The following is a 24,678-nucleotide window of genomic DNA, read 5'->3' as shown; positions in this document are numbered from 1 at the left end:
TCTAGCAACACTTCCTCCCAGCCATGCAAATTTTAGAGGTATTAGCAATTATCTCATGAAGTCTTTGAGACTTGCTGTAATCTTTTGCATTTGGAGAAGCCATTCCAGTCCTACTTTGTGATATCAAATTGTCACAGGGCCAGTTTCTGCAAATTTTGTGAATTCTCAATTTTCTGCAAAAAAGTATTGTTCTCTTGGGTAGTGGGGTTGGGGTTTTTTGTTTTGCTTGGTTGGTTGGGGCTTTTTTTCTGAAACTTCCAATTATTCTGCTTGTTGTCCCCTCAAAGACATTGTGTTACTTGGGTTCAGGTGTTCTGTTGCATTAGTGCGTGAAGTACATATTGGTGTGTGTAGGTACAACATAAAATTTGAAAATTAGTATCACAATGAGTTTGAAATAATTACATGGAACCTAGAAGATAAAGTGAATTCCAGTACACTTACAATTTGAACAGTTATGGTTAGCATACAGAATATATTATTATTATATTATTCTTCTGGTGAATAAGTATATCTGTTTTATTTGTTTTTTTAAAAACCACATGTGGTGAACAAAGATCTGTTAGGCTCTCAAAAGCTTCCAAAATCCTACAGTAATTACAAATATGAAACATCATGTTGGCCTCTGTGAGTATGCCTTGTAGTAATTCCTGTATGATCTCATATTTGATTCTGATCCTTCTGTATTTAATTTAATTTTATTGAAATATTGACCATATTTGTTGGTATTTTTGGCTCTAAACCAAATGTTCTCAAGCCATTGGCTGTATACCAGGGTGTTGGACCCTCTGTCACTTCCACTGGCTTTTTTAGTAATTACATATCAAGCTATCTAGCAGTATGCCAACTTACTGTATAAAGAATTTAATTACTTGCTACATGATAATCCTGTGGTAAGAGGAAACTATTAGTAGTAAAGGTAGTTGTGTGACCTACGAGCAGTTGTTCTTGAACACTGAGATCATCTACCTGACTCCCCACATAATGATGTTTCAAAATCATGTATCCTAACAGTCTTTTCTGCATTACTTTGTTTATGTTCAAGGACAGAAGCAGATGGCAGTACTAATTTAGCTGTGAACTTCATGATTTTATGTACAGGCAGCAGACTCTATTGTTTGCTTTGTATGCATATACAAGTGTGGTTTGTGCTCTTTACTAAAACTACCAAACTTGCAAAATTTTATACAGCTCTGGTGTTGCTGAAACCCTGTATTTGGAAAAGCAGTGTGCTACCACTACACGTTGAAATGTTTGCATGGAAAAGGAAGTACAGATAGAATCTGTACATTTTCCAGGTACTGTAGTGATTGATGCAGTTTATTTGGGGAGGATGGTATTTAGTTTCATGAGCAAACAGTAAGTGCTTATAACACTTTGTCTGCAGCCTGTTTTTACTGCAGCAAGTAATAGTATAATAGAAATACTAAAATACAGAATTCACTACAAAATAAGGGCCCAGTTATGTAAAATTGTTTGTAGGCTACCAAAGCTTTACAGGCAATATGGCATTAGCATGTGTATAGAAAAGTACAGTTTAAAAAATCTTGTGAAGCAGGAATTTTCAGTTACTTTATGTAGACACTGTGTGAAAAATGTCACTTGAAGGAGGATGTTGTTTGAGAACTGTAGATGCCTTAGAAAATTCCCTGAATATCCAAGGGCATTTGTAGTTGTTAGAAAATTGGGTAGAGTTTTCATAAATACAGTTTTGAAAAGCAAGTCTGAATATCCTTAGAGTACACGTTCCTTGCTTAGTGAATGTAGTCTTCCTCTGGAAATAATATTTTCAAATGTAGAGTCAAACTCTTTCACTATATCTATTACTGTTTGGTTATTCCTGATGTCGGTGTCGATTTGGAAATGAACTACCTATGAAACAGTTAACATTGATTTGCAGGCTCTGGCATTTTCAGTGTATTTGTGTGAAATCAGCAGAGGCATTTTCTGCACTTGCCCTGCTCTATGTTATTGGAAGTAGGAAGAAATTAAGTGTTCCTTTCATTCCAGTTTAACTTAATGATAAAGGTGTTTGGAAACTTAGTTTTCTTCGTAGTTGCTGACAGGAGCTGCTGGGACATTTTGTAAGCAGTTGGTCCTATGTTGGAGAACCTTTCCAGATATTTTTCATCAACTAGTGTGTGTCTTGTATTTCATTTGACACAATGCGTGAGAAGCTTTAGCTACAGAGCTGGGACATTGAGAATTCTTTTAGAGCAAGAATGGGTTCAAATTTGGCTTTTTAGAACAGAGATTTGCTTTGCTTAAAAGTAATCAATTACATTAAACTGAATACTTCTCTGTGTCAGGGCAAATTTGTATAACCCTGTATGTCTGGATTTTTGGAGCAGAATTTTACATTTGAAATAAGCTGATGCATCACAAGGGTTAAGCTGCTTATAATAGAATGTTTAAGGGCAAGGTCTTCTGAAAAGAAGATGTTTGGTTTTGTTAGATGTAAAATCCGTAAAATTGCTGTGATAGGCCAAAGTTGTTCCTTCTGGAATTAGAGCCTGTCATCCATTCAAGTTAGAAAAACATGTTTCATGCCTGCACTAGCTTTTTCTAAGGTGTTTGAGGGCACAGCTCTCCTCCATCTGTGGTGTGCCCGATGGGGGAGTTTGTCTGGGACTGGAGCACCTCTCCTAGGAGGAAAGGCTGAGAGAGCTGGGACTGTTCAGCCTGGAGAAGAGAAGGCTCATGGGGATCTCATCAATGTATGTACATACCTGAAGGCAGGGTGCAAAGAGGACAGAGCCAGGCTCTTCTCAGTGGTGCCCGGTGCCAGGACCAGAGGCAATGGGCACGCACTGAAACACAGGAGGTTGCCTCTGAACATCAGGAAACGCTTTGTCACTGTGAGGGTGACTGAGCACTGGCACAGGTTGCCCGGGGAGGTGGTGGAGTCCCCCTCCTTGGAGATATTCAGAAGCCATCTAAAGGCAGTCCTGGGCAACTAGCTCTGCGTGACCCTGCTCGAGCAGGGGTCTGGACCAGATGACCTCCAGAGGTCCCTGCCAGCCTCCACCACTCCGTAATTGTGCGTGTGTGACTGGGGGATGTGCAAAGCAGGAGACAGTGATGGGGGCACTAGCAGCTCAGGGGTAGGAGTGGAAGCTGTTGAGTTTTGTGCCCCCTTCTTAACAGAGAGTCCAGGGCTGGAAATGAGGGAGAGGACGTGCAGCTCGGCACTCACTCCCTTGTTCCCCTTCTCTGTTGCATAGCCCAAGCCTTTTCCCAACTGTGTTTGATTTCCCTAGTGTGAGAACAGTCCCTTGCTGTCCAGTGGGTAATAAGGATTTTTCTCCTAGTTCCTTGTTAGAAGCAAAGCTTTTTGGCTTTGGAAATAAGCATGACTTCCCTGAAAAATACCAGTTACACATAACATAATCTTAAATTTGGTTTTATATTGCTTTTTGCATGTGGTTTCAGGATGCATTACAAAATAAAAATGGCAAGTGACTAGGCAATAATGTTAGTAAAATGTGATTTAAAAACTTGCTTGTCCCTACTACTCAGTATTGAAATAGCATCCTGTTCAAAATAGTTGTCTTTTAGTTGCTCCAAATTGAACCATCCTAAGTATCCAAAGTCGTCTTGTTACATGTGGTTTCTGTTTTCATGAAGTGGTACAGTCCAGGACATGCCTATAAAATATCAGCAGGAAAACCAATAATTTTAGCACAGCTCTATGAATCCCCCACCCATTATTGTGATTTGTATCATGTAACTAGTCAGCATTTAACTCTCATTTTAGCTTCTCAGTTGACGTTATTTGCTATGTGAATACTTTGTTTAAGCTCTGATTATTGTTTTAGAATAGAGATGAAAGTAGATGAGAGGCTAATTTGGTATTGCTTCAATTGACAGAGAGATTACTAATAATCCCTCACACTGCTTTCTAGATCATTAGATTGTAAAATCTTTGTTGAAGGGACCTCCAGAGGTTTGGCTGTTTAACAGTGCTTACCCAGCTGCCAGGAAGCTAATGCCCAGTGTGGTGTGTCAGGATAAACTTAGGTACAGTTGAACACATCCCATCTTTTTGCTTAACTCTTACATAAATACCACTCTTGGCAAAGCTTTTTTCCAAACCTTCCTACTGACCAACTGTTCACAAGGGTAGCAGAGCCATGCAGTAGCTTAGTATGATTAGAAAAGCTGAGGGGGATGCCTTCAGTTTAACCGTAATGAGTGAAGGGAAAAGAACTTGGCTTACCTCGTAATGTTTTTTTGAAAAATGAATGTTTGACTGTAATACAAGGTCTTATGATGCTTCAATATTTTTATTTTTTCCACTTTTTTTCTAGGGTCCAGGTATATCTCATCCCTATGATAGCGGGCACATAGCAATGACTTACACAGGTCTGTCATGCCTGGTTATTCTTGGAGATGATTTAAGTCGAGTGAATAAAGATGCTGTACTGGCAGGACTGAGAGCTCTCCAGCTGGAGGATGGAAGGTAAAAGATATTTAATATTCTGCAACTCTTTGGAAGGTTAATAGAAAACCCAGATGTGGAATAAAACATAAGAAACATGTTTTTTATGAAAGTAGCTGTATAATCTCTTCTTTTTATTAGAAAACGCTTCAGTGGGTAGTCAGTATCAAATCAGTATCAGTCATAGAACACATGCCAGTTTACAGGACCAGACAGCACTTTGTGTGTAGATTTGCTTTCGTTTTGGAGAATGATGGTATTTGCTTACAACTGTAGATACTTACTGTTGGAAAGTTAACAGATTGGTTTATGTCTTGAGGATAGTAGTTTCTCTGCTGTCCTTCAGATAAGTGAGGTTTTCTGTGTTTATATTCTCTGGTTTTTGCAGGGCCCTGGAACACTATTATGATCAGGGTTGCTCTGCTTTGTGGGAGAATGGGCTTTATTTAGTTTTGAGAGATTCAAGATATCAATGTACAGGGTGAATTAGCCTATATATTACTTGTAGCAAGAGTATAATATTACTAAACTTCATTGTGAGATCTGTCCTTTTTGCGTGCATTTTTTAATAGATGGTATAAAGCCCTTGACCTACTTCCATTGGTGGAGCTTTTTGTTTGTTTGTTTTTAATGCAGGCTGAAGCTGGTAGCTAATAAAAACTTCTGCTAGTGCACATGATATGTCTCTGTTGTTAAATTTTACTGAATGTCATTTTTGAAAGAGTATTTTAAGAAATGCAGAATTATAGAAATGTTGTTCCTGAAGGAGTTCTCTTTCACTTCGCAGTGAGATTGCTGTCATCCTTTATGAGTTAAGAAAGCTTTTGTTTTGGTCAAATGGCTGTGTATCGCCTAGGCATCTTCTATAATTACAACTTTTTTTGTAACACAACTACAAAAATGCAGTGTTGCATGTTTTTTTAGAAAGGAAAAACAAACACAAAACTCCAGAATGTAAGTGGTGAATATGAAGTCTATGATATACAGTTTTCTGTTATTTATAAAAGTAGACTGACCTTAATGGGCCAAGTCCTAATATATGTATGCAGATACATATACATGTATTTTTTGATGTGCTGCTGTTTGCAGTTTCTTCAAGCATGTGGTGGTGCCTTTTCCATTGCTCCAAGCATTGCTGTTATACATTGGACCATTTTTGGTTTTGAAGTATATCCAAAAGGAATGAGTTGCTCCCAACCCACTAGCATCTTGACATGCTTACTTGTCATGTTGCCTGATTACAGTAATAAGCTACATGCAGTTAACCTCTTCTACATGTTTGTATCGTGTGTTGTTTAAATGTATAGACTGATAACTCTTATATGTGATCCTGTGTTTTATATTCCCTGCTGAAGAGTGCCAGCTAGCCCCTGTAGGGAAAGGAGAGTTCCTTGCACTGGTATAGAATGGTTGCTTTGACAGGGATCAATTTCTAGTGTGACAGACATTTTCATACCTATGTAAACTGCTTTTACTGCCCCAAATCTGAAAGGAAATGTGAAGGCCAGAACTTGAGCTAACATCTTGTCCAGATGGAAACAGCAATTTGAGCTCCGTGAGGGAAAGAGATGTTTTTCTGGTGTTACCTTAGTATAAGTATGCTAGTCTTAGTTAATAAAAGACAGGTGTGAAGAAGCAAAAACTTTAAAAAAAAAAAAAAATATTGGCTCTTTTTACATAAATGTGTGTATTTTAATTTCTACCTTACCTTAGCTGAATGCAATTTGAATTACCTGGATAACATAGCGAGATTGTAAACCACAGTACTGGCACATGTTAAGGAGTGTCTTGGTTTCCCGGAATGTCCTGTGCCATATCCAGAGGGCAATGGAGTTCATCCCTATCTGAGCTGCAGAGAGCAGGGCCTGGCACCATTGGGGTTAGGAGAGATGAAAGTATCTCCAAGTAAATGTTGGAGGCTTTTCTATGCAAGAAGATAATGGGGTACAGACTTGAATTGCAGGGTCAAAGAGGGAGTGTCATAATGGTGATACTTGTGCTTAAAAGACTGTCTTTAAAGTCAAAAGTACCTTTTTTTTTTCTTTTTTTTTTTAAGAGATTTGTCAGGAGAACTCATCAGAATATTCTATTGTGCTGGCTTCTTGCAAATGGTTAAGTCATCAAAGTATACTGACTAGCTCTTTGAACCAAATGGAAGGCTTGTCAGGCAGCAAATCACGGCATCCATCTTCATTTTAAGGGTCTCTCAGAGAGCACAGGATTGTACCTAGATAACCCAGACACAACAACTTTAAAATGTTCCTAGAGTTTCAAAAGATTGTAGCCATAAGAAAACAAAGACTGGATTGAAGGTAATTTCCACTACTTGTATTAGAAATGGTAGTAATAACAATTACATTTATACATACATGGGAAACTGATCCTGAAGTTGCAGTCAGGCAAAAAAGCCTTGTGAGCCATTAAGATTACTAGGAAGACAAAGAATTCTGTCCAAACAGTAAATGTTAAAATGGTAACTCATACATCAGTATATACTGCAATAGGTGAAAGGCTGTGAGCATTAACATCTTTAAATAAATAAAGACCAGTGTCATTACATTTGTGGTGGTTTAGCCCCAGCCAGCAACCAAGCACCACGCAGCTGCTCGCTCACTCCCCCTATCCCGATGGGATAGGGGAGAGAATTGGAGGAGTAAGAGTGAGAAACGTTCCTGGGTTGAGATAAGAACAGTTTAATAATTGAAATAAAGTAAAATAGTAATGATAATAATAACGATATAATAATGATGATAATAATATACAAAGCAAGTGATGCACAATGCAATTGCTCACCACCCGCCGACCGATACCCAGACAGTTCCCGAGCAGCGATCACTGCTCCCCGGCCAACCCCCCCAGTTTCTATACTGAGCATCACATCATATGGTATGGAATAGCCCTTTGATCAGTTTGGGTCAACTATTCTGGCTGTGCCCCCTCCCAGTTTCTTGTGCACCTGGCAGAGCATGGGAAGCTGAAAAGTCTTTAACCAGCATAAGTAGTACTGAGCAACAACTAAAGACATCAGTGTGTTATCAGCATTATTCTCATCCTAAATCCAAAACACAGCACTGTGTCAGCTACTAGGAAGAAAATTAACTGTATCCCAGCCGAAACCAGGACAACATTGCTGGGAATAAAGTCACCCAGGCCCCTAAATCTTAACAGTTCTATTCATTTGGCTTGGATTAGTTAGAATCATATCTTCTAAACAGAAAATCTAGCATAGCTTTGGGTTGCATTTATGTGAATACTGTGAATAGAAGTAACTCATTTTTAAAGGAAAAATTATGCAATTCCTTGAACTGCTTTTCGTATTTTCTGATATAACAGGCTATACAGTGTATAATGACAGAAACGTTTCTTTCAGTTTCTGTGCAGTGCTGGAAGGAAGTGAGAATGATATGAGGTTTGTGTACTGCGCTTCCTGCATCTGCTACATGCTTGATAACTGGTCAGGCATGGATATGAAAAAAGCGATAGACTACATTAGAAGAAGTATGGTGAGTATTTGCAAAGTGTTATTCCTAACTACATTTTAAAGTTACTAGCCTTATTTCTCAACTATGACTAAAAATCTCTCTGTCCATACTGAAATACTATGGTAATTTCTTTTCTGTTCCTACTTTAGCAAGTTGAAAATGAAAAAGTACATTGTTTTTTTGCATTTGTATTTTCATTGTAATGTTTGTACTAGCAAGATAATTTTATTTGGTGTGTTTTGTTTACTGCAAATTAAATCTGATCTTTTTTCTTTAAAACTCGATTTAAAATTGAAAGCAAGTTTTTGAAAACTGGGGTCTGAGGTTTCTATAACTTAGAAAAAGTGTGTAAATAAAGCACTGCATCAATAAAGTTCTCACATTTCAATGAGCTGTAGTCCTGCTTTTTAAATGATATACAGAATCAAAGGAAAAACTAATTATTGGCATCAGTTTAAGCTTCATAAGTGTTTCTAGTCATGCACTTCATTATTTATTTATTAGATATTTGGAATGAAGGAAAATGATAATATATATACATTTTTTTCTGTGTCTGTGCAAGCTGTCTTCATATTTGGTTGGAGCAAAAGAGTTTTCAGGTTCTTGTCATGATGTTTTCATTAGTTTAATTGAGTTTCATTTTCCAGGATTAAAATAAATGTTTTTCAAAGAAGCTGAGTAAGCTTGAAAACTACAATTTCCTGAATGTGAGTAAGCATACAGAGTAAGCTCTTCCAGTCCACAAAAAAGAGCCAGTTTATGATGATGTACAACTGGTTGTAAACCGGTATGTTTCAGTAGTTGCTGCCAGCAGTGAGATTGTAAAATTTAAGTGAGAAACAAGTCTGCAAAAGACTTATCTCCTGCTTCAGACCAAAATGGTTTTTATTTTTTGTTTATTTTTTATGGAGGTACGTAGATGCATAAACATTTCTTACTGTACATCACAAGAAGCTTTCTGGCACACTGCCATAGACTGGTTAGGAGCGGAGTTTTCTTCATATGTTCTTTTTCAAAAAATTTAAAATCTATTTCATACATTGTGCATTCATGACATTAGCCTGCATATGGGAATTGAGTGTATGAACAAAACTTTGTACTATCACACCTACGTTGCTTTTAATGCCTTTTAATACGTTTCTACTCTGATTACTCCCCCCAACAGTTTCCCTCAGCAGGACAGGGGAGAGAATAGGAAGAACAAAAGCAAGAAAGCTGATGAATCGAGGTAAAGACAGTTAGCTATGTGAAGAGAAGAGGGAAAAACAAGTGATGCAAAGGCCATCAGTCAGTCACCACCTCCCACAAGCAGACCCATACCCAGCCAGTCTCCAAGCATCAGCCACCTTGGAAGACACCTCCCTCCTCCCCACACCTTCTGCTTCTGCTACCCCAGTTTTATAGCTGAGCATGAGGTTACAACATATGGAATATCCCTTTGGTTAGCTGGGGTCAGCTGTCCCAGCTGTGTCCCCTCCCAACTTCTTGTGCACTCCCAGTGTGCTTGCTGGTGGGGTGGTGAAGTGAGAAAACGGAGAAAGCCTTGATGCTGTGCTTGGTGCTGGTAGTTGATCCAACAGCTGTCCCCTAGAGCCCATGTCTCCCCAACTTCTGGCAGGTCAGCTTACGAGCTCCTGAGGTTTATGGTCCCGCTACAGTTGCTGGTACTCAGACCACGTGTCTTACCCACCAGCTATTTGGGCCTAAAGGTTGCTAGCATTCACATATGCACACACTCGGGATAGCTAGCGCATGTCCACAGACAATAGTTAAAAAGAGGTTATAATAAGCCTTGGACTGACCCAGGTGATCAAGGGCAGGGCTCAGCCATAGAAGCATATGGACCAGCAGTCTATTCACGTTCTACTAGCACCTTTTATCGCCTTTCTCCCCTCTCTTTTCCCTTGCTTGTTCTTCCCCAGTCTGCTTTAATCTTTCCCGTTCTCACCATTGGTCCTTTCCCTAGCCATCCCGTAATAAGTTGTGTACACCCCTGCATTTCCCATAAAACATCCCATAACAAGTTTTATACAATCCCAGAATTTTCTTCCCCTACATCCCATAACAGCCCCTGTACCCCAGTAGTTAGTAGCCCACGCCAGTTAGCATGGATTTCCAGGGTGAGAGTATCCTTGCTGAATCCCGTCGGTGGGTTTCACCCAGGGACAATGATTTATCCGTTCTCCTTTCACAGTCTGAGGGAGCAGCCAAGTCAGAGTGCTTGCTTTTCACTGATTAGGTCAGGAGGGTTCTTCCTCTGATCCTTGCTGGACCTTTGAGTTTACTGAGGTTAGCATAATCAGATAGCTTAGCAGAGCTACAACAGGAGAATCAAATATTAAGAAGGAATAAAGAAGAAAACTAAAGAGCAAAATCCTCATCATGTTGTTCTATATACCACATCAGCTGTCAGTTAGCATTTTGTACACTTGAGTGTGGTTTTGGTCCCAAAGGATATGTTGGAACTAGGAAGGGTACAAAAAAAGTTGAGTTGAATTGTCAGAGGTATGAACCAGCTTGTGTAAAGGGAGCATTTAATATACTAAGACTTGTCATTATGGAAATGAGATAATTAAGTGGAGTGTGACAGAGGTATGTAAAGTCCTAAGTAGCACTGAAAAGATGAAGTGAGCAGGGAGTAATTCTTTCTTTCTAAGACAAGAACTAGAGAGCATCCTATGAGGCCATTGGTAGAGCAGGCAAGGGGAGATTTTTTGAAAGTTTGGAGCTTTGAAATGGCATTGGAGATTTACTGTCTACAATGATCTTGAACCAAATTTGTAGTTTGCTTCTAGAGCCTTAGCATTAATCCTTGTACCTGCAAATTCCAATTGTTATGTTCCTATTGGGAAAATTGATGCCACTTGAAAAAAAAAAAAAAATTTGCAGCCTGAACAGAACAATACCTGTTGGAAGGGCTGGTAGTAATACTTCAGTTGACCAGTGAAGTAAAACTGGAGTCTGGGAATGGTTGAAGTCCAGAAGACACTGTGGCTTATCACAGACTGTGTCTTTTCCTGGCTAGCTCAGAGAGTAACTTAAAGAGATCCTGTAAACAGTGTTCTGTAGGCAGCAGTCATCTTAGCATGTGTTGATGTCTAACAAGAGATGCTGTGTTTTTGTCCAGGTTTACTGTGAATTGGTAGATTGACTATACACTGTGTTCAGTAGGACTTATTTTTTAAAAGTGTTGGTATACTGTTAACTCACTGCAGAGCTGGCATGCGCATGTATACTAGATTTGTCTGGGTTTTCTTGGTGTGTACTGTTTGGTCAGACCAGTATTTTGATGCACTAACTTGGATGCAAGTGTCTGGCACTTCTAGGCAACTACACAAAATCTTTGCATCCTGCTTGGTCACATCGTAGAGTTGAAGATGTGTCTGAAGAAGTCTCAAACGTTTAGGGAGTAGCTCTTTGTGAAAATCATTTCACAGTGGTGGTTGTTCCTTCTTCTCATTCATCTCTTACCACGACCCCCCTTGAGACATATTCCACTTCAATTACCTATCACATGAACCAAGTATTTCTTAACATGTATTTCTTAAATAAATACAATGAATGTGAAATGTGGGATCCAAGAACATTAGCTTGATTTCTCCTGTTAAGTTTTTGTAGATGGTGCTAAAAATAACCTATATGTATTACAATTAAAACTAAATTCTATTTGAGATTATTTCATTTGTTTCTCCTTGTGTAGCTAGCTATACAGTGAATATTGCTATAGACGTGTTTGCAAATGCTTATTCCTGTTTTGCTGCAATGTTACCTTGTTCTGCTACTTCCATTAATTATAAAACAAAAGAGATTGCGTTGCTCAGTAGTGAACTGCTGTGACAGAAAGGTATGGGTTAGTTTTACTGTCATAAGTCATCATTTGTACATAGGTGAAGCAAGTGATAGTTCACAAACTTTTTTTCAGTTATTCAAATTGGCATACATGTGAAGTGCAACTAATCTGGATGGAGAGTAGTATGACTAGTTAAACACAGTAATCTTTGTAATAAGCTTCTGCATTTTTTGGCTTATTCTTTGGAATTTATTCTCTTTGATGCAGTGTAAGAATTGTGACAGATATAATTCAATACAGCTGAAGGAGGAGAGGGGGTTTGTGTAGTTAGGCATGTCAGAACAGCAGAAGATTGTAAAATGAAACAATGGTGTTGCTTTATTCGGAAAAGTATCTATGTTAAAAAGAATTTAATCTTCATACAGAACGGCTAGCCCTCTTGTTACCACTTGACTAAAAAGTGTTTATACAATACTGATCACAAAAATGACTCTGGATCAGTTTTATCGTGGGTAAAATAGCCAGGTTCCAGTCACACAATTTTTATCAGCATAGGTTAATTTTTGGCCTTCACATTCAAAAGTCCGATATATCACTAATCAAAAACCAGCAGACACTAAGATCCTGAAATTCTGAATGACTTCCATAGACTCTAAAATACTGCTTTTTGCAACACTGCTTGGTTTGCCACAAATTTGTTTTTTTAAGTAGAGATATTGCAAGAAGCTTTAAGTATAGCATCTGTTTCTTCTAGTATAGTAGAGTCCTCTTGAAATGCAGGTATGTGAGTCTGCTGATATAATTAAACTTGTTGTGAAACTTTCAGACTGTGAAGCAATGATTGTACCCAACTACATTTACATGTTTCCTGAGGATGGTATTTAATAATGCAGTTTTCAGGTTGCAGTAACCTAGAGCTTCTTTTGCATATAATTTCCTTGGTCTTTTCAAAAGGACAAAGACACAAAAATATTTCCCTAGTTCTTTAATGCACACAAGTTCCCAAAGAGCAGCTGTTGTCTGTAAATAAATAGACACCAGTCAGCCAAAGGTCAACTATTGTCTATTAAAATTTCAAGCTAATTGTACAGCCCAACATAGCACACTGTCTGGGATGCACACTTAACAGCTTTTCTCCAGAGCTAATTACTTTGTTATACATAAAGCAAACCACCTCCTCTTACAATTACTGTTTGTAGAGTTAATTAGCTTTGCCAGCATAGCTTTGCTAATCAGCTTGCCTTTGCTTAGCAATTAATGGGTCTGTGGAGTGTGGTAGCACATTTGCATTGTGTTCTCAAAAGGCAGTGCGAAGAGTTTACACTGTGTATTTTAACATTCAGGTGTTCATTGGTATTACTTAAAATTGACTGGTTCAAACTTTAGAAGGTCAAGCTGCGGCTTGAAGTGTATGTATCAGATGTTAGTCTTTTTAGTTGCTTCAGCTTGCAGCGGCAACTCAAAAACTGAGGACTATACTTTTAATGTATCTTCTGTGTCTGCTTCTGTTTCCTTTTTTCTTCTCAATGTCAGCTTTAAAAATAGATCTACAAAGTAATCCTTAAGTCATTCCTAAAGACATGCTAGCTCCTGTAGCCATTCTTTGGTTAGGACTATGGGAGTCATTAGTGGTCTGTCAAGGTGTCCTTTATCTACTAGTCACTGTTAAATGTTTTGCAGAAAACATGCAAAATTCATAGTTAACATCTAAGGTGGTGGTGGTGGGGAGTTAAAATTGCTTTCTAACTGTCTGATCAGGTATCGAACCAATCGTTAATTCAGCAGGTAATATAGAATAAGTAGGACCTGTGTGATTTAACTTCAAAAGTTGAACTTCATTTTTGTTCCTACTAAACAGTTTGGTATGTGTCCAGTGATTATTTATTAAGTGTTCTATAAACTCTTGTAGAATAGGCATTTTCCATTTTATGAATAACTTGCTGTGATCTCTTGTTTCTTATCATGCAAAATGATTTAATGAATTTTTAGGGAAGAAAGATTGGTATTCCTATATATACAATACCATCTGCTCCTAGATTGCTCATAACAGAACTGTACTATAATATTCTTGGTGCTTAGTCCATCAGACTCAAGTTTCTCCTTTTTGTTCCACTTAACAAAGTGATTTTTCAGCATTGTCAAGGTATTTTTTAACAGTAATGTTTTATAGGGCAGGTTAAGGTTAGTCCAGTAGTATGCTTTATTATGTTGTTGCTCCCAGTTTCCTCCCCACCTCTCTCCAACTTAATTTTTTTTTTTTTTAAAAGCCTGATGTTCTTGCTCCTTACTAAAGCATTTCATGTACTTGAGTATTGTACACACAGTAGTACCTTGCGTTTTGCCATTTTGTATGTTAACCAGCTTTGGGGTTAGAGACAGCTTTAATTTATCCATTTAATTTTGTTTGGAATTAAATATCCATTTTCTCTTTTTATAAAGACAAAAAAAAATCAGGTTTTTGTTTCTTTAATAGTTATATGCATCTCACGCTTTCCGTTTTTGGCAAAGACATGTTTACCCATTTTCAGACTTTTAACATACATCACAACTAAAATGAACTCCGTGAAAGTCATAAAAGCTGCCTGCATTGAGACAAGACTGATTTATTAACTGTTTTGGGCCAAGAGCTTTTTGAGGCATAGGTTCATAGTTTAATCAGATTAGATGGTGTTATGGTCTGATGATAATTTTGCTAGTAAACTGAGAAATTGCAATGTCTGTGAAAGTGATGTGGTTCTAAAGTAACTGGTTTGTGGGGTTTTTTTCTTCAGTCTTACGATAACGGCCTGGCACAGGGAGCTGGACTGGAATCTCATGGTAAGAATGTTAAAATGTTCTATGTCTATTTTTAAGACCGGGATTGAAGAAGCTGTAAGAGGTGCAGGGTATTTCATACCTTTCCTTCTTTACTGATTTTAAGAAAGTAGGATGAGGAGGAGCAAATCCAAAACATGCCTTAACATCATCTGTCTTCTTCGCCTTAGTTCCAGCTTCATATCAGACCAGATGGGCTCTTAATATATCAACTCCATTAATCTTACCTCATGAATGTTTTGTTGAAAGGTGTTGGCAGTAGTTCTTGTCTGTTGCTGACAGAGCAAACTTTTTCCACATGTACCATTGCTACTCTGTGGATTTATCTGCAAGAGATTTTGTGCAATGCACCTGATAATCTCCAGTTTCAGCAGCTATTAGTAAAACCTAGAAACATTTCCTCTGAGAGATTACAGCATCCATTGGGGGCTCAAATCTTGAAGCAGCAGTTAATTTTTGTAAACAGTTGGTAGTTGTGAAGATAGGAATTCCCAAGGACTGGTATTTTTAAGCAAAACGTTTTCTATGCCATGAGGTAGTGGTCTGCCCGTGACAGAGAATCTGTTGACTTTTCTGTGACTGATAAATAAAGCTATCAAATGTTTGCTAGCCTTATCCCTACTGCTGAGCTTTGATAGTATTCCATCTGTTTTCTTCCTGCAGGATGGATAAAGTTGAAAAACTTAAATTAATAATCCTTACACGTTTACAAAATCGGTTAACTAAGTTACTGTAGAATGCTAGTGATAACAGCATTACTTCTGCGTCCTTCTCCTGCTGAATTTCAACATTGGAATGAAAATAACCTTAGAGTTCCTGGGGTCTTCTAGCACCAGGATAGTGTAAGGAACTTTGGGCCCCAAGTCTTGGATCAACAGCTTGCTCATGGTCTTTCCCAGGCTGTAATTTTATCATATCAGTTAATAGAATGAGTTTTGATGGACTTTAAAGTGAAGGCCATGATACACAAAGAAAATTAGTTTCTCTTCTAATTCCAAATTTTACTTGCAGTTTCCTTGACAACAAAAAATTTCTTAGACGTGTAATTTGTGTTTATTACAACCATGAGAATCCAGCAGTCTTTTCATAGTATTAACCATGCATCTTTTTCTTTTTTCCTCTTTTTTTTTTTTTTTCCCTGGCTTTCTGCTCATCAGACACTTCTGTCTGTTTATGTCCTCAGGGGGATTGTGTCTGAGACTGCCTTTGGCATCTCTGCTTCAGTCTGATTGCTGGCATCCCAATAGCTTTCTTTTTTAAGTTACATATGAAGAAATGTTTTCTGTTGCATTGCAATTTACTTACTTCTGGACTGCTGTGTAATGTAAATTGCACAGCACTGAGAGGCAATCCAGCCTTCAGAAAATGAATTCAGGTTTATTTGTGCAAGAGTTGGGTTGGGCTTTTTTTCCCCTTTGACATACACACTGAACTAAAGTGTTTTTATTTATTTGGCTTTTAGACTTAAAGTTAACACTTTCATACTTTCAAAAATCCATTGATTTAATTGTTACTACCCTAGTTAAAGTTCTGACTGAAGTCATACATGCTTCAGTGGAAATCTGGGTATCAAGACATTGCAGAAACAACTCTCTCTTCACAGGTGGCTCTACATTTTGTGGTATTGCATCGCTGTGTTTGATGGGCAAACTGGAGGAAGTTTTTTCAGAAAAAGAACTGAACAGAATAAGAAGGTGGTGTATAATGAGACAACAGAATGGCTACCATGGACGACCCAACAAACCTGTAGACACTTGCTATTCCTTTTGGGTGGGAGCAACATTGAAGGTAATGTACAGAACAGCTACAGGATAGTTACTGACTCATTTTGTTTTCTTTAAGCATCGTATCTTTTCTTTGCTTCTAAGAGTTACATATTTGGCACAAGTCCATGAATATGCACAGATCCCCGTAAAGGTCTTTCATCTTGCAAAAATGCAGGATACAGAGGTTTACCAGATTAGTGCTATCTCTGCTATCACTGCTTATCTCATAACTAGGCATTATATTTTAGTATTAAGAATATACTGAGATTTAGTGTATTACTGTAATGGTCTAATTTCTTTTCAGCTCTTGAACATATTCCAATATACAAATTTTGAGAAAAACCGCAATTACATCCTGTCAACTCAAGATCGCCTTGTTGGTGGATTTGCCAAGTGGCCAGATAGCCATCCAGGTAAATTTACTTTTCAAAATTATGGTGAGTGTGTTCTAAGCTAGAAATACATTCCAGCAGTCAGACATCTGAGAGGTCTAAAGGAAGTTTTTTTTCCTTGGTCTTCAAAAAATGGAAAAATCCTTTAAAATATAATGACATTTTCATAATTTAAGGGAAAGATGGGGAGCATATTTTTCCCTTGTCAGCCACAGAGTAAGGGAGGTATTGTTTAGACTATCGCTGAAAGAGTATCACTGTTTATTTAGAGCTGGACAAGCTTTTCCGTATGTGTTTTAACTGTTCTAGTTAAAGGGAATATTGTGCAGTGGGTATCTTTGGAAGTGGCCTGAGTAAAATATTTCAGAACACTTGTTTCCTTAAAGGAATCCCTTAAGCTTATTCAGAAGTCATTGATGTATTTAAAAACAGTCAAAGTTTACAGTGTGACATATGATTTATAGATTGTAGTTACACATAGCAATTATATGTAGTATATCTGAAAGTTAATTATTATCCTTCTGGAAGTGGTTAATTTGAAATAGTGAAAAATTTGAAAATATGCTAAAGTCTTTTAATTTGAAATAATTTCAAAAGATGCTAGAATTCAATGAAGGTATTGCAAACTTGTGAAAACAAACCCTGTGCCAGTAGTGTTTCCCAGTGGCATTTTGTACAGGAAAGATAAATAGTCTGTAAACTGACCAGAGAAGATAAAAGAATTAGTCATAATAAAAGATGAGTCTGTTCAGAATCTGTGCCCTGATATTTCATCCTTTCATCATTTCATTTTGAACAACGGTTGAGAATTTTTCAAGGTGGACCAACACTGAAAACACAGTGCTTTTGATAGATGTGCTGTTCCCACTGGCCTGAAAACCAGCTTAGGATTCCTGAGGACTTAGCTATATTTACTCTGCATTATACAGATCAGTCCGTATCACTTGGAGGAACTATTTCTGTTTATCTTGATGAACCATTTACTTAGTGAGCTAGGAATTTAAGAATCTGTTCAAAACTCCAGTTATGTGCAATGTTCCTTAACCTGTCTTTTAGTATAGTTGTGATTGATTGAGAGAAGATTGAGAAAGGCAAGACTAATAATAAAGCTGTTTTGGTTTGACTTGTGTAGTGGTCCAGCCTGAACACTGCTGTTTCCTATAAAGCAAGCTTTTGCTGTCTCTTTTGTTTTCATGTGATAGGTGGGCTTATTGCAGCATTCTTTCCTCAGGCCGATGGTGACATAAGTCTGTGTTCATGTTTTGAAGGCCAGAGTAAAAAGTTAATGCAGTTCTAATGTGAAGAATGGCTATAAGTGCACATTGCAAAGATTCTTTCTGTGGAACTGTGATTTCATTGTTATAAATACACAGTTGAGCTTCCTACAAGCTCAGTCTATTCTCTGAAAGGCAAGCTGTCTTTTGATCGTTGCATGTCTCCACAATAAAGATTTCACACTTTACTAACATGAAGCGTCTGTGCAGCTCAATTGTTCTCAAAAGCCTATTGGTTAAATGTACACAGTCCTCTTGACTTCAGTGTAGATGCAAAATGTGAAGGTAATGAGAGTGGTATGGGTCATCTGGCAAATGAGTTAATAGTTCCATTGAGGCTCAATATGGACAGAAACAAGTCATTCTCCTTGAAGCATTTAGCATGTGTAAAGCTGGTAACAGTGGCTTCAATTTCGTTTTGTTGCAAAACTCAGGTGTGACAGAATATTCCAGGGAAAGTTTGCAAAGTAAGAATATGCTATTTTTTTTAAAGGTGCTTTAACAGATAGATTCAGAATTTGAACTTACGTAGCTCCTACTTTATAATAGCTATGTTTAAATTTGGATAGTCAACCTGTCCTTGCTGTGCAATAATGTTTTTAGGACGAAGACTAGAAGGAATTGCAGAAAACGGTCAACTACTTGTGATAATCTATGTGTTACAAGGACTTCCAAAGTTGCGAGTAACTTTTCACAACTGATAATTCAGGGAGATATTATTTTGTAGTGTTGATGTTCTCATGCTAACAGACATGAATACATTGTTGGTTCTGGAGGCAAGTAGCATTATTTAACACTTTTTCTTGATTTAAAATAGTGTTTGGACCAGCATGCTTATTGAGCAGTGAGCTTAGAAAACTTTCTTGCCTTTCAAAATAAAGCTAAAAAGTCAAAAGACTCTTAAATGCTAGTAAACCCCTGAAAACATGAGCATAAGTGAATCAGGACATGACTGTTGCTCTCTTTATAGTGATCTACAGGTTGTGAAATATAGGAAAGGCTTTTATCTGAAAAACCTTCTGAATATCATTGTAGTAGTAGTAGTACTGTTTTATAAAGCAGGCACGGGCACTGGCTTAGCAGGGAGATTCTTACTTCAAACCAGAACTGAACACCTACTGTATTTGTTACAAGTGACTGATACATTTTTCTTTTTCCCCAGGACTTTCATGGTAATGGGTTAGATCTGCTACTTTGTGTTAATATTACTTGTTACAAACACTAAACCACATTAAAGTGATTTAATGACGTTAATTTTCTGCATAGCAGCCCATATGGTGCTGTGTTTTGGATTCGTGACCAGGACAGTGTTGATAACATGCTGATGTTTTAGCTGTTGTGGAGCAGTGCTTACACAGAGTCAAGGCCTTTTCTGCTCCTCACGCCACCCCACCAGCAAGCAAGCTGGGGGTGCACAAGAAGTTGGGAGGGGACACAGCCAGGCCAGCTGACCCCAACTGACCAAAGGGATATTCCATACCATACGATGTCAGGCTTAGCATATAAAGCTGGGGGAAGAAGGAGGAAGGGGGAAACGTTCGGAGTGATGGCATTTGTCTTCCCAACTAACCATTTCATGTGATAGAGCCCTGCTTTCCAGGAATTAGCTGAACACGTGCCTGCCGATGGGACATAGTGAATGAATTCCTTGTTTTGCTTTGCTCGTGTGTGAGGCTTTTGCTTTCCCTATAAACTGTCTTTATCTCAACCTGTGTGTTTTCTCACTTTTACTCTTCCTTTCTTCTCCTCCCATAGGGGGGTAAAGCGGGGGAGGTGAGTGAGCAGCTGTGTGGTACTTTAGCTGCCTACCAGGGTTAATCCACGGTGTTTTGCTAGAACACATAGCTAAGCCATTTGGGTTTTTTTCTGACTTTTGCCTAAGTCATGACTGAATTTAAATAAACTTTTCCTTCAAAAGGAAAGCTGCATGCCCCAGGAGGTTGTGCAACAACTCTGATGGATCTTGCTTGTTATCATAGAACCGTAGAATCATTTAGGTTGGAGAAGACCTTTAAGATCATCAAGTCCAACCATTAACCTAACACTACCAAGTCCACCACTAAACCAGTTCAGGATAGAGTAATAACAAATTTCATGTTCCCTGGCTTGGTGGCTGGATTATTTTTTAATGAAAGTAAAACTAGGAATCATTAAGGTTGGAATGAACCTGTAAGATCATCAGTCCAGCCATCAACCCAACACCACCATGCCCACTAAACCATGTCCCAAAAGGCCACATCTACCCATTTTTTGAACACTTCCAGGGATGGGGACTCCACCATCTCTCTGGGCAGCCTGTTCCAATGCTTGACTACTCTTTCCATGAAGAAATTTTTCCTAATTTCCAATCTAAATCTCCCCTGGTGCAGCTTGAGCCCATTTCCTCTTGTCCTATCGCTAACTACTTGGTAGAAGAGACCAACACCCACCTCACTACAACCTCCTTTCAGGTAGTTGTAGAGAGCAATAAGGTCTCCCCTCAGCCTCCTCTTCTCCAGGCTAAACAACCCCAGTTCCCTCAGCTGCTCCTCATAAGACCTGTGCTCCAGACCCTTCACCAGCTTCGTTGCTCTTTTCTGGACACACTCCAGCGCCTCAATGTCTTCATTTTAGCAAGGGGCCCAAAACTGGACACAGTATTCCAGGTGCAGCCTCACCAGTGCTGAGTACAGGGGGACAATCACCTCCCTGCTCCTGCTGGCCACACTATTGCTGATACAAGCCAGGATACTGTTGGCCTTCTTGGCCACCTTGGCACACTGCTGGCTCCTGTTCAGCCAGCTGTCAGCCAGCACCCCCACGTCCTTTTCAGCCAGGCAGCTTTCCAGCCACTCTTCCCCACGCCTGTAGTGTTGCGTTGGGGGTTGGGGTTGTTGTGACCAAAGTGCAGGACCCGGCAATTTTTTTTTTTAACTGTAAACTGATTTTATTATTTTGGAATAACGGAATGTTTCACTAACAGAAACTTTAAGTGGTGTTTGACCAAGAACACATTTATTACAAAACAAAGAAACCAAACTGACAAGTTGGTATAGCATTTGGCTACAATGCGGCAGCAGTCTTGCTTTTTGTAATCACAAATTCAAGGTGACCCGGGTTAATAAAATTCACCACCACTGTCATCTGGCATTTAAAAAAAAAAAAAATATATATATACACACATATATATACACACGCATATAGTGCTTTCAGTAGCAGTGGGTAAAATGGGGTTCAGTCAGTCTGTGTGTCTGTTCCTGGCCTGCAAACACTCTTTGTATTCCACTACTCTGCATCATCTAGCTCTGGTTTCCAACTTGCATGAAGCCTCCGTGCCCTGACATCTATCCTCGATTCATCACATGGCCTGGCCCTGACTGACCAGGCATGCTTCTGTCACCACTGGGTTTGTGGAGGTATCCCTCTCCCTTCACTCATTCTTCTGTCAGACCCGTAGCCACCCCAAGTACCTCAGGAGTGACAGTCAGGCCCTCCATGGTGTTCATCTGGGTAATGCTGCCCATCTTGATCTGGTATTCCTCTCCAACTGTCTCTTCTGTCCAAATAATGATCTTCATAACAGCCACAATCCCTGTGGTCAATGTCGTGGAAGCGGTCTTGACGACTGAATTCAGAATGATACCTATCATCCATTGCTATTCGCTTCACCTCTGGCCAGTACAGGTCACCTCGCTTGCTGTCAGGATCATAAGGCCTTCTCATGGCAGATTGTTCTTCTTGTTCGTAGCATAGCTGTTCCTGCTGACATCGCAGCTCTTCCTTCTCTTGCTGGATTCGTTCCTGTTCTCGTCTCCCTTCCTGCTCTGTGTGCTTTCTTTCTCTCTCCAATCTCTCTCTCTCCAATCTCTCCCTCTCCAAGTGCTCTCTGTCAGGATGCTGCCTTTGAAATGCAAGTCGTTCTTGCTCTCTGGAGCCTCTGTGTTTCATCCCGCTCATGAATAGCTTGAAGACATTGTTCTTGTTTTTCTCTCGCTCCTTCTCTCTCCCTCCCTCTCTTTCTGCCCCCCCCCCCCCCCCCCCCCCCCGGACATTCATGTTCTCACTGTTCTTTGATTTTATCAAATGGTACAATATCTTGCTTTTCTTTACTCTCAGATTTGCAATCCTGGCTTTGTGTACTCCTCTCTTTTGATGTAGAAGTTTTCACACTAATAACTGGTCCCTCTTTAGATTTATCCATTACCACTGTCCTTTCAGTTCCTCGACTCTCTGATTTGCTTTACATCTTTACATGCTATGCAATAAGAAAGAATTGGAAGCAGATGTGAATTACAGGTTATGCAAGAGAAAGATCAAAAGAATTAACATAAAAGAGTGAAAGGATGAAAATGAGTGTGTACAATTACTATATGTAAAACACTGAAGTGAGATTTGCTCTCGTAGAAGTGTAAATACACCTTACTTTGTTACATTTTTAAGACAGCAGCCAAGCAGTTGCGAGGTTGCATGCTGTGCATTCCAGTTTTGTGAGTTACTTATGAAACAAAATATTTGGACCTATGGTTTTTGACCTTGAAAAACTTGGTGTATTTCATAGCTTGAAACAGAGGAGTACGCAGGCTGCATATATATATTTTTTGGCTAGACTTGAGTATTAAGTTAGCATTGCACAACTGTTGAACTTTGTGGTTAAACCCACCAAATAGCCATATACAGATAATTAGTTTTGTATATGGGTTTTAGTGCATATCAATGCAGCTGTCTGCAGGGCTTAATATACTGTATTTCCTGAAGTTGAGGTCTCCTTGCCTGACATACTTTCTGCAAGGTCAGTAGGGGCTGTATCTGCTGAACATGCTTTTATCTGCATGTTAATGTTGATAAGCAGAAGGCTTCTTTCAGAGTCTCTCTATCCCGATACCTTCTTGTAATAGCATTGTAGTCAAATACGAATTTATCAACAAAAGATGACTAAGTATTGAGAATTTGTAAGGGGCACATTAAGTTCACATCCTCTTTCCATTTGTGATTTCACGGGCAGATAATCCTATCTAATGGCTTGCTGCTGCCCAGAGGAGGCAGGCTCACTTCTCTTTCTCCCAGCTTCCCCAAGTACAGCTGCACGTTCTTTCTCCTTTTTGCACTAGCTTTGGTGTGTATAAAATCCTTCTGCAAACAAGTTTAATTCACTAAAATGTCAGAAAACTGTCCATTTTCTTCTGCTTGGGTTAATTTTCTTCCATGTTTTTTCAATTGCTTTAGGTCATGGAGGGTGTTCAGCAAGCTGTAGTGCTGGTAGGCAGCAGGAGCAGCGTGGGACAGGGGAATAAGAGCATCCCTTTTTGGTGGCAGTCATCTGTTATGGCTGATAAAGCCACCTCATGAATTCCTATCCTTAGGGTATTCTCTCAGGAAGGGGGGAAGCTAGGTAAAGTAATTACTTCTTTCATACTTCTAAATCTTGCTGTTTGGCAGCTACTGGCACTAATTTTGGTGTTTCAGTAGTCAGCTGTTCATCAAGTAATCGGCCAAAAAATTTCTCTTTTCATATTTGGGAAAAAAAAAATTTGTGGACAGAAATTATTTCCAGCTCAAATTCTTCTGCTGCTTGGCCTGAGCACTCAGAAGAAATAAAGCAGTGGGCAAAAATTGTTACAAAACAAAACTAGACTGTAGTTTGAGAGATGGCAGGCTATCAGTTCACACTGGTGGCTTTGGGCAGAAATTGATTTCTTCTGTCAAAACTCAAGTTTAAAATGTAGCACCTGTTTTGTTTTCCTTGGCTGTAATTTTTCCGGGGTGTTGGAATCCAGGAACACTGGGCTGTTACAGCCTGACATAATTTTCTTTTTCCTTTTCTGTCCTTCTTTCAGATGCTTTACATGCCTACTTTGGGATCTGTGGTTTGTCATTGATTGGAGAATCTGGTATTTGCAAAGTTCATCCCGCCCTGAATGTAAGCACAAGAACCTCAGAGCGCCTTCACCACCTTCATCAGATCTGGAAAACAAGGACTCTAAACAGTGTTCAGACGACACACACCTCTCTACATGAATGATTTAGGCTTGAATTTAGTTCTGGTAGCATAATTGTAGCCCAAGGTTAAAAGCCATGTATAACCAATGTGCTCTTTTAAGTGCTGGAGTCATACAATCAGATCTGTGTTGCTGGCATCACTTCGGTAGGGAGTTGCCTTCAGCAGGTTATTCTGCATTGTGAAAAAATATTTTAATTATATAGAAGTTTGTCACCGCAGACTGTAAATGGCTCTTCAAATGGCTTTACTTCTAAGAAATCCCTTGAGGCATTTAAACTTCATTTTTATTTTATTTTTTTAAATCTGTGCATACTGTGTCAAAATATATAATGGGGAAGTATTTTCAAAATCTGTTTACATATCATACAGTATAGCACAGAACCTTGGAGTTCTTTATGATCTCAGTGTTTGACATATTTTTGGGTAGAGAATCTCCCATATTAAGTCTCAGTTAAAAGTTACCTTTTATCGTATACTTTCAGATTCCATAAACTTTGTTAAGAAAAAGGCAAGTAAATACAAATAAAATTATTTTATTCAATATACTGGACTTGTTGTGTGGCCTTACTAAATGGATTTCATAATTCTTCTGAGTAGCTTCTACACAGATGCAGTGGATTATTAGCCAGACAAAGAGTTTTCATCTGAAATTCTCTCTTCATGTGAAATTCAGTGAGAGTGGCGTATGGATGTAAGTCAATAAGAGACACTCAACACAGTCTTTTGGAAGAGTACATAGCTG

The 24,678-nt window shown here is 38.8% G+C and overlaps 1 protein-coding gene across 1 annotated transcript in view; it reads left to right on the top strand.

Annotated features, from left to right (window-relative positions):
- The window catches only part of PGGT1B (protein geranylgeranyltransferase type I subunit beta), a 43,778-nt gene extending 19,303 nt beyond the window's left edge, over window positions 1-24,475 (top strand). Inside the window, 7 exon segments of the mRNA XM_075727106.1 lie at window positions 4,311-4,462; window positions 7,812-7,944; window positions 14,485-14,530; window positions 16,131-16,315; window positions 16,598-16,706; window positions 23,773-23,904; window positions 23,907-24,475. Of these exon segments, the coding sequence (XP_075583221.1) occupies window positions 4,311-4,462; window positions 7,812-7,944; window positions 14,485-14,530; window positions 16,131-16,315; window positions 16,598-16,706; window positions 23,773-23,904; window positions 23,907-23,953 (804 nt within the window). The 3' untranslated portion in view covers window positions 23,954-24,475.
- The last annotated feature ends 203 nt before the right edge of the window (window positions 24,476-24,678 follow it).

Source organism: Pelecanus crispus, chromosome Z (assembly GCF_030463565.1).
Source record: "Pelecanus crispus isolate bPelCri1 chromosome Z, bPelCri1.pri, whole genome shotgun sequence".
NCBI classification, from domain to species: Eukaryota; Metazoa; Chordata; class Aves; order Pelecaniformes; family Pelecanidae; genus Pelecanus; species Pelecanus crispus.
Note: the sequence above shows the minus strand (reverse complement) of the source record. Positions and strands in the feature narration are given on the sequence as shown.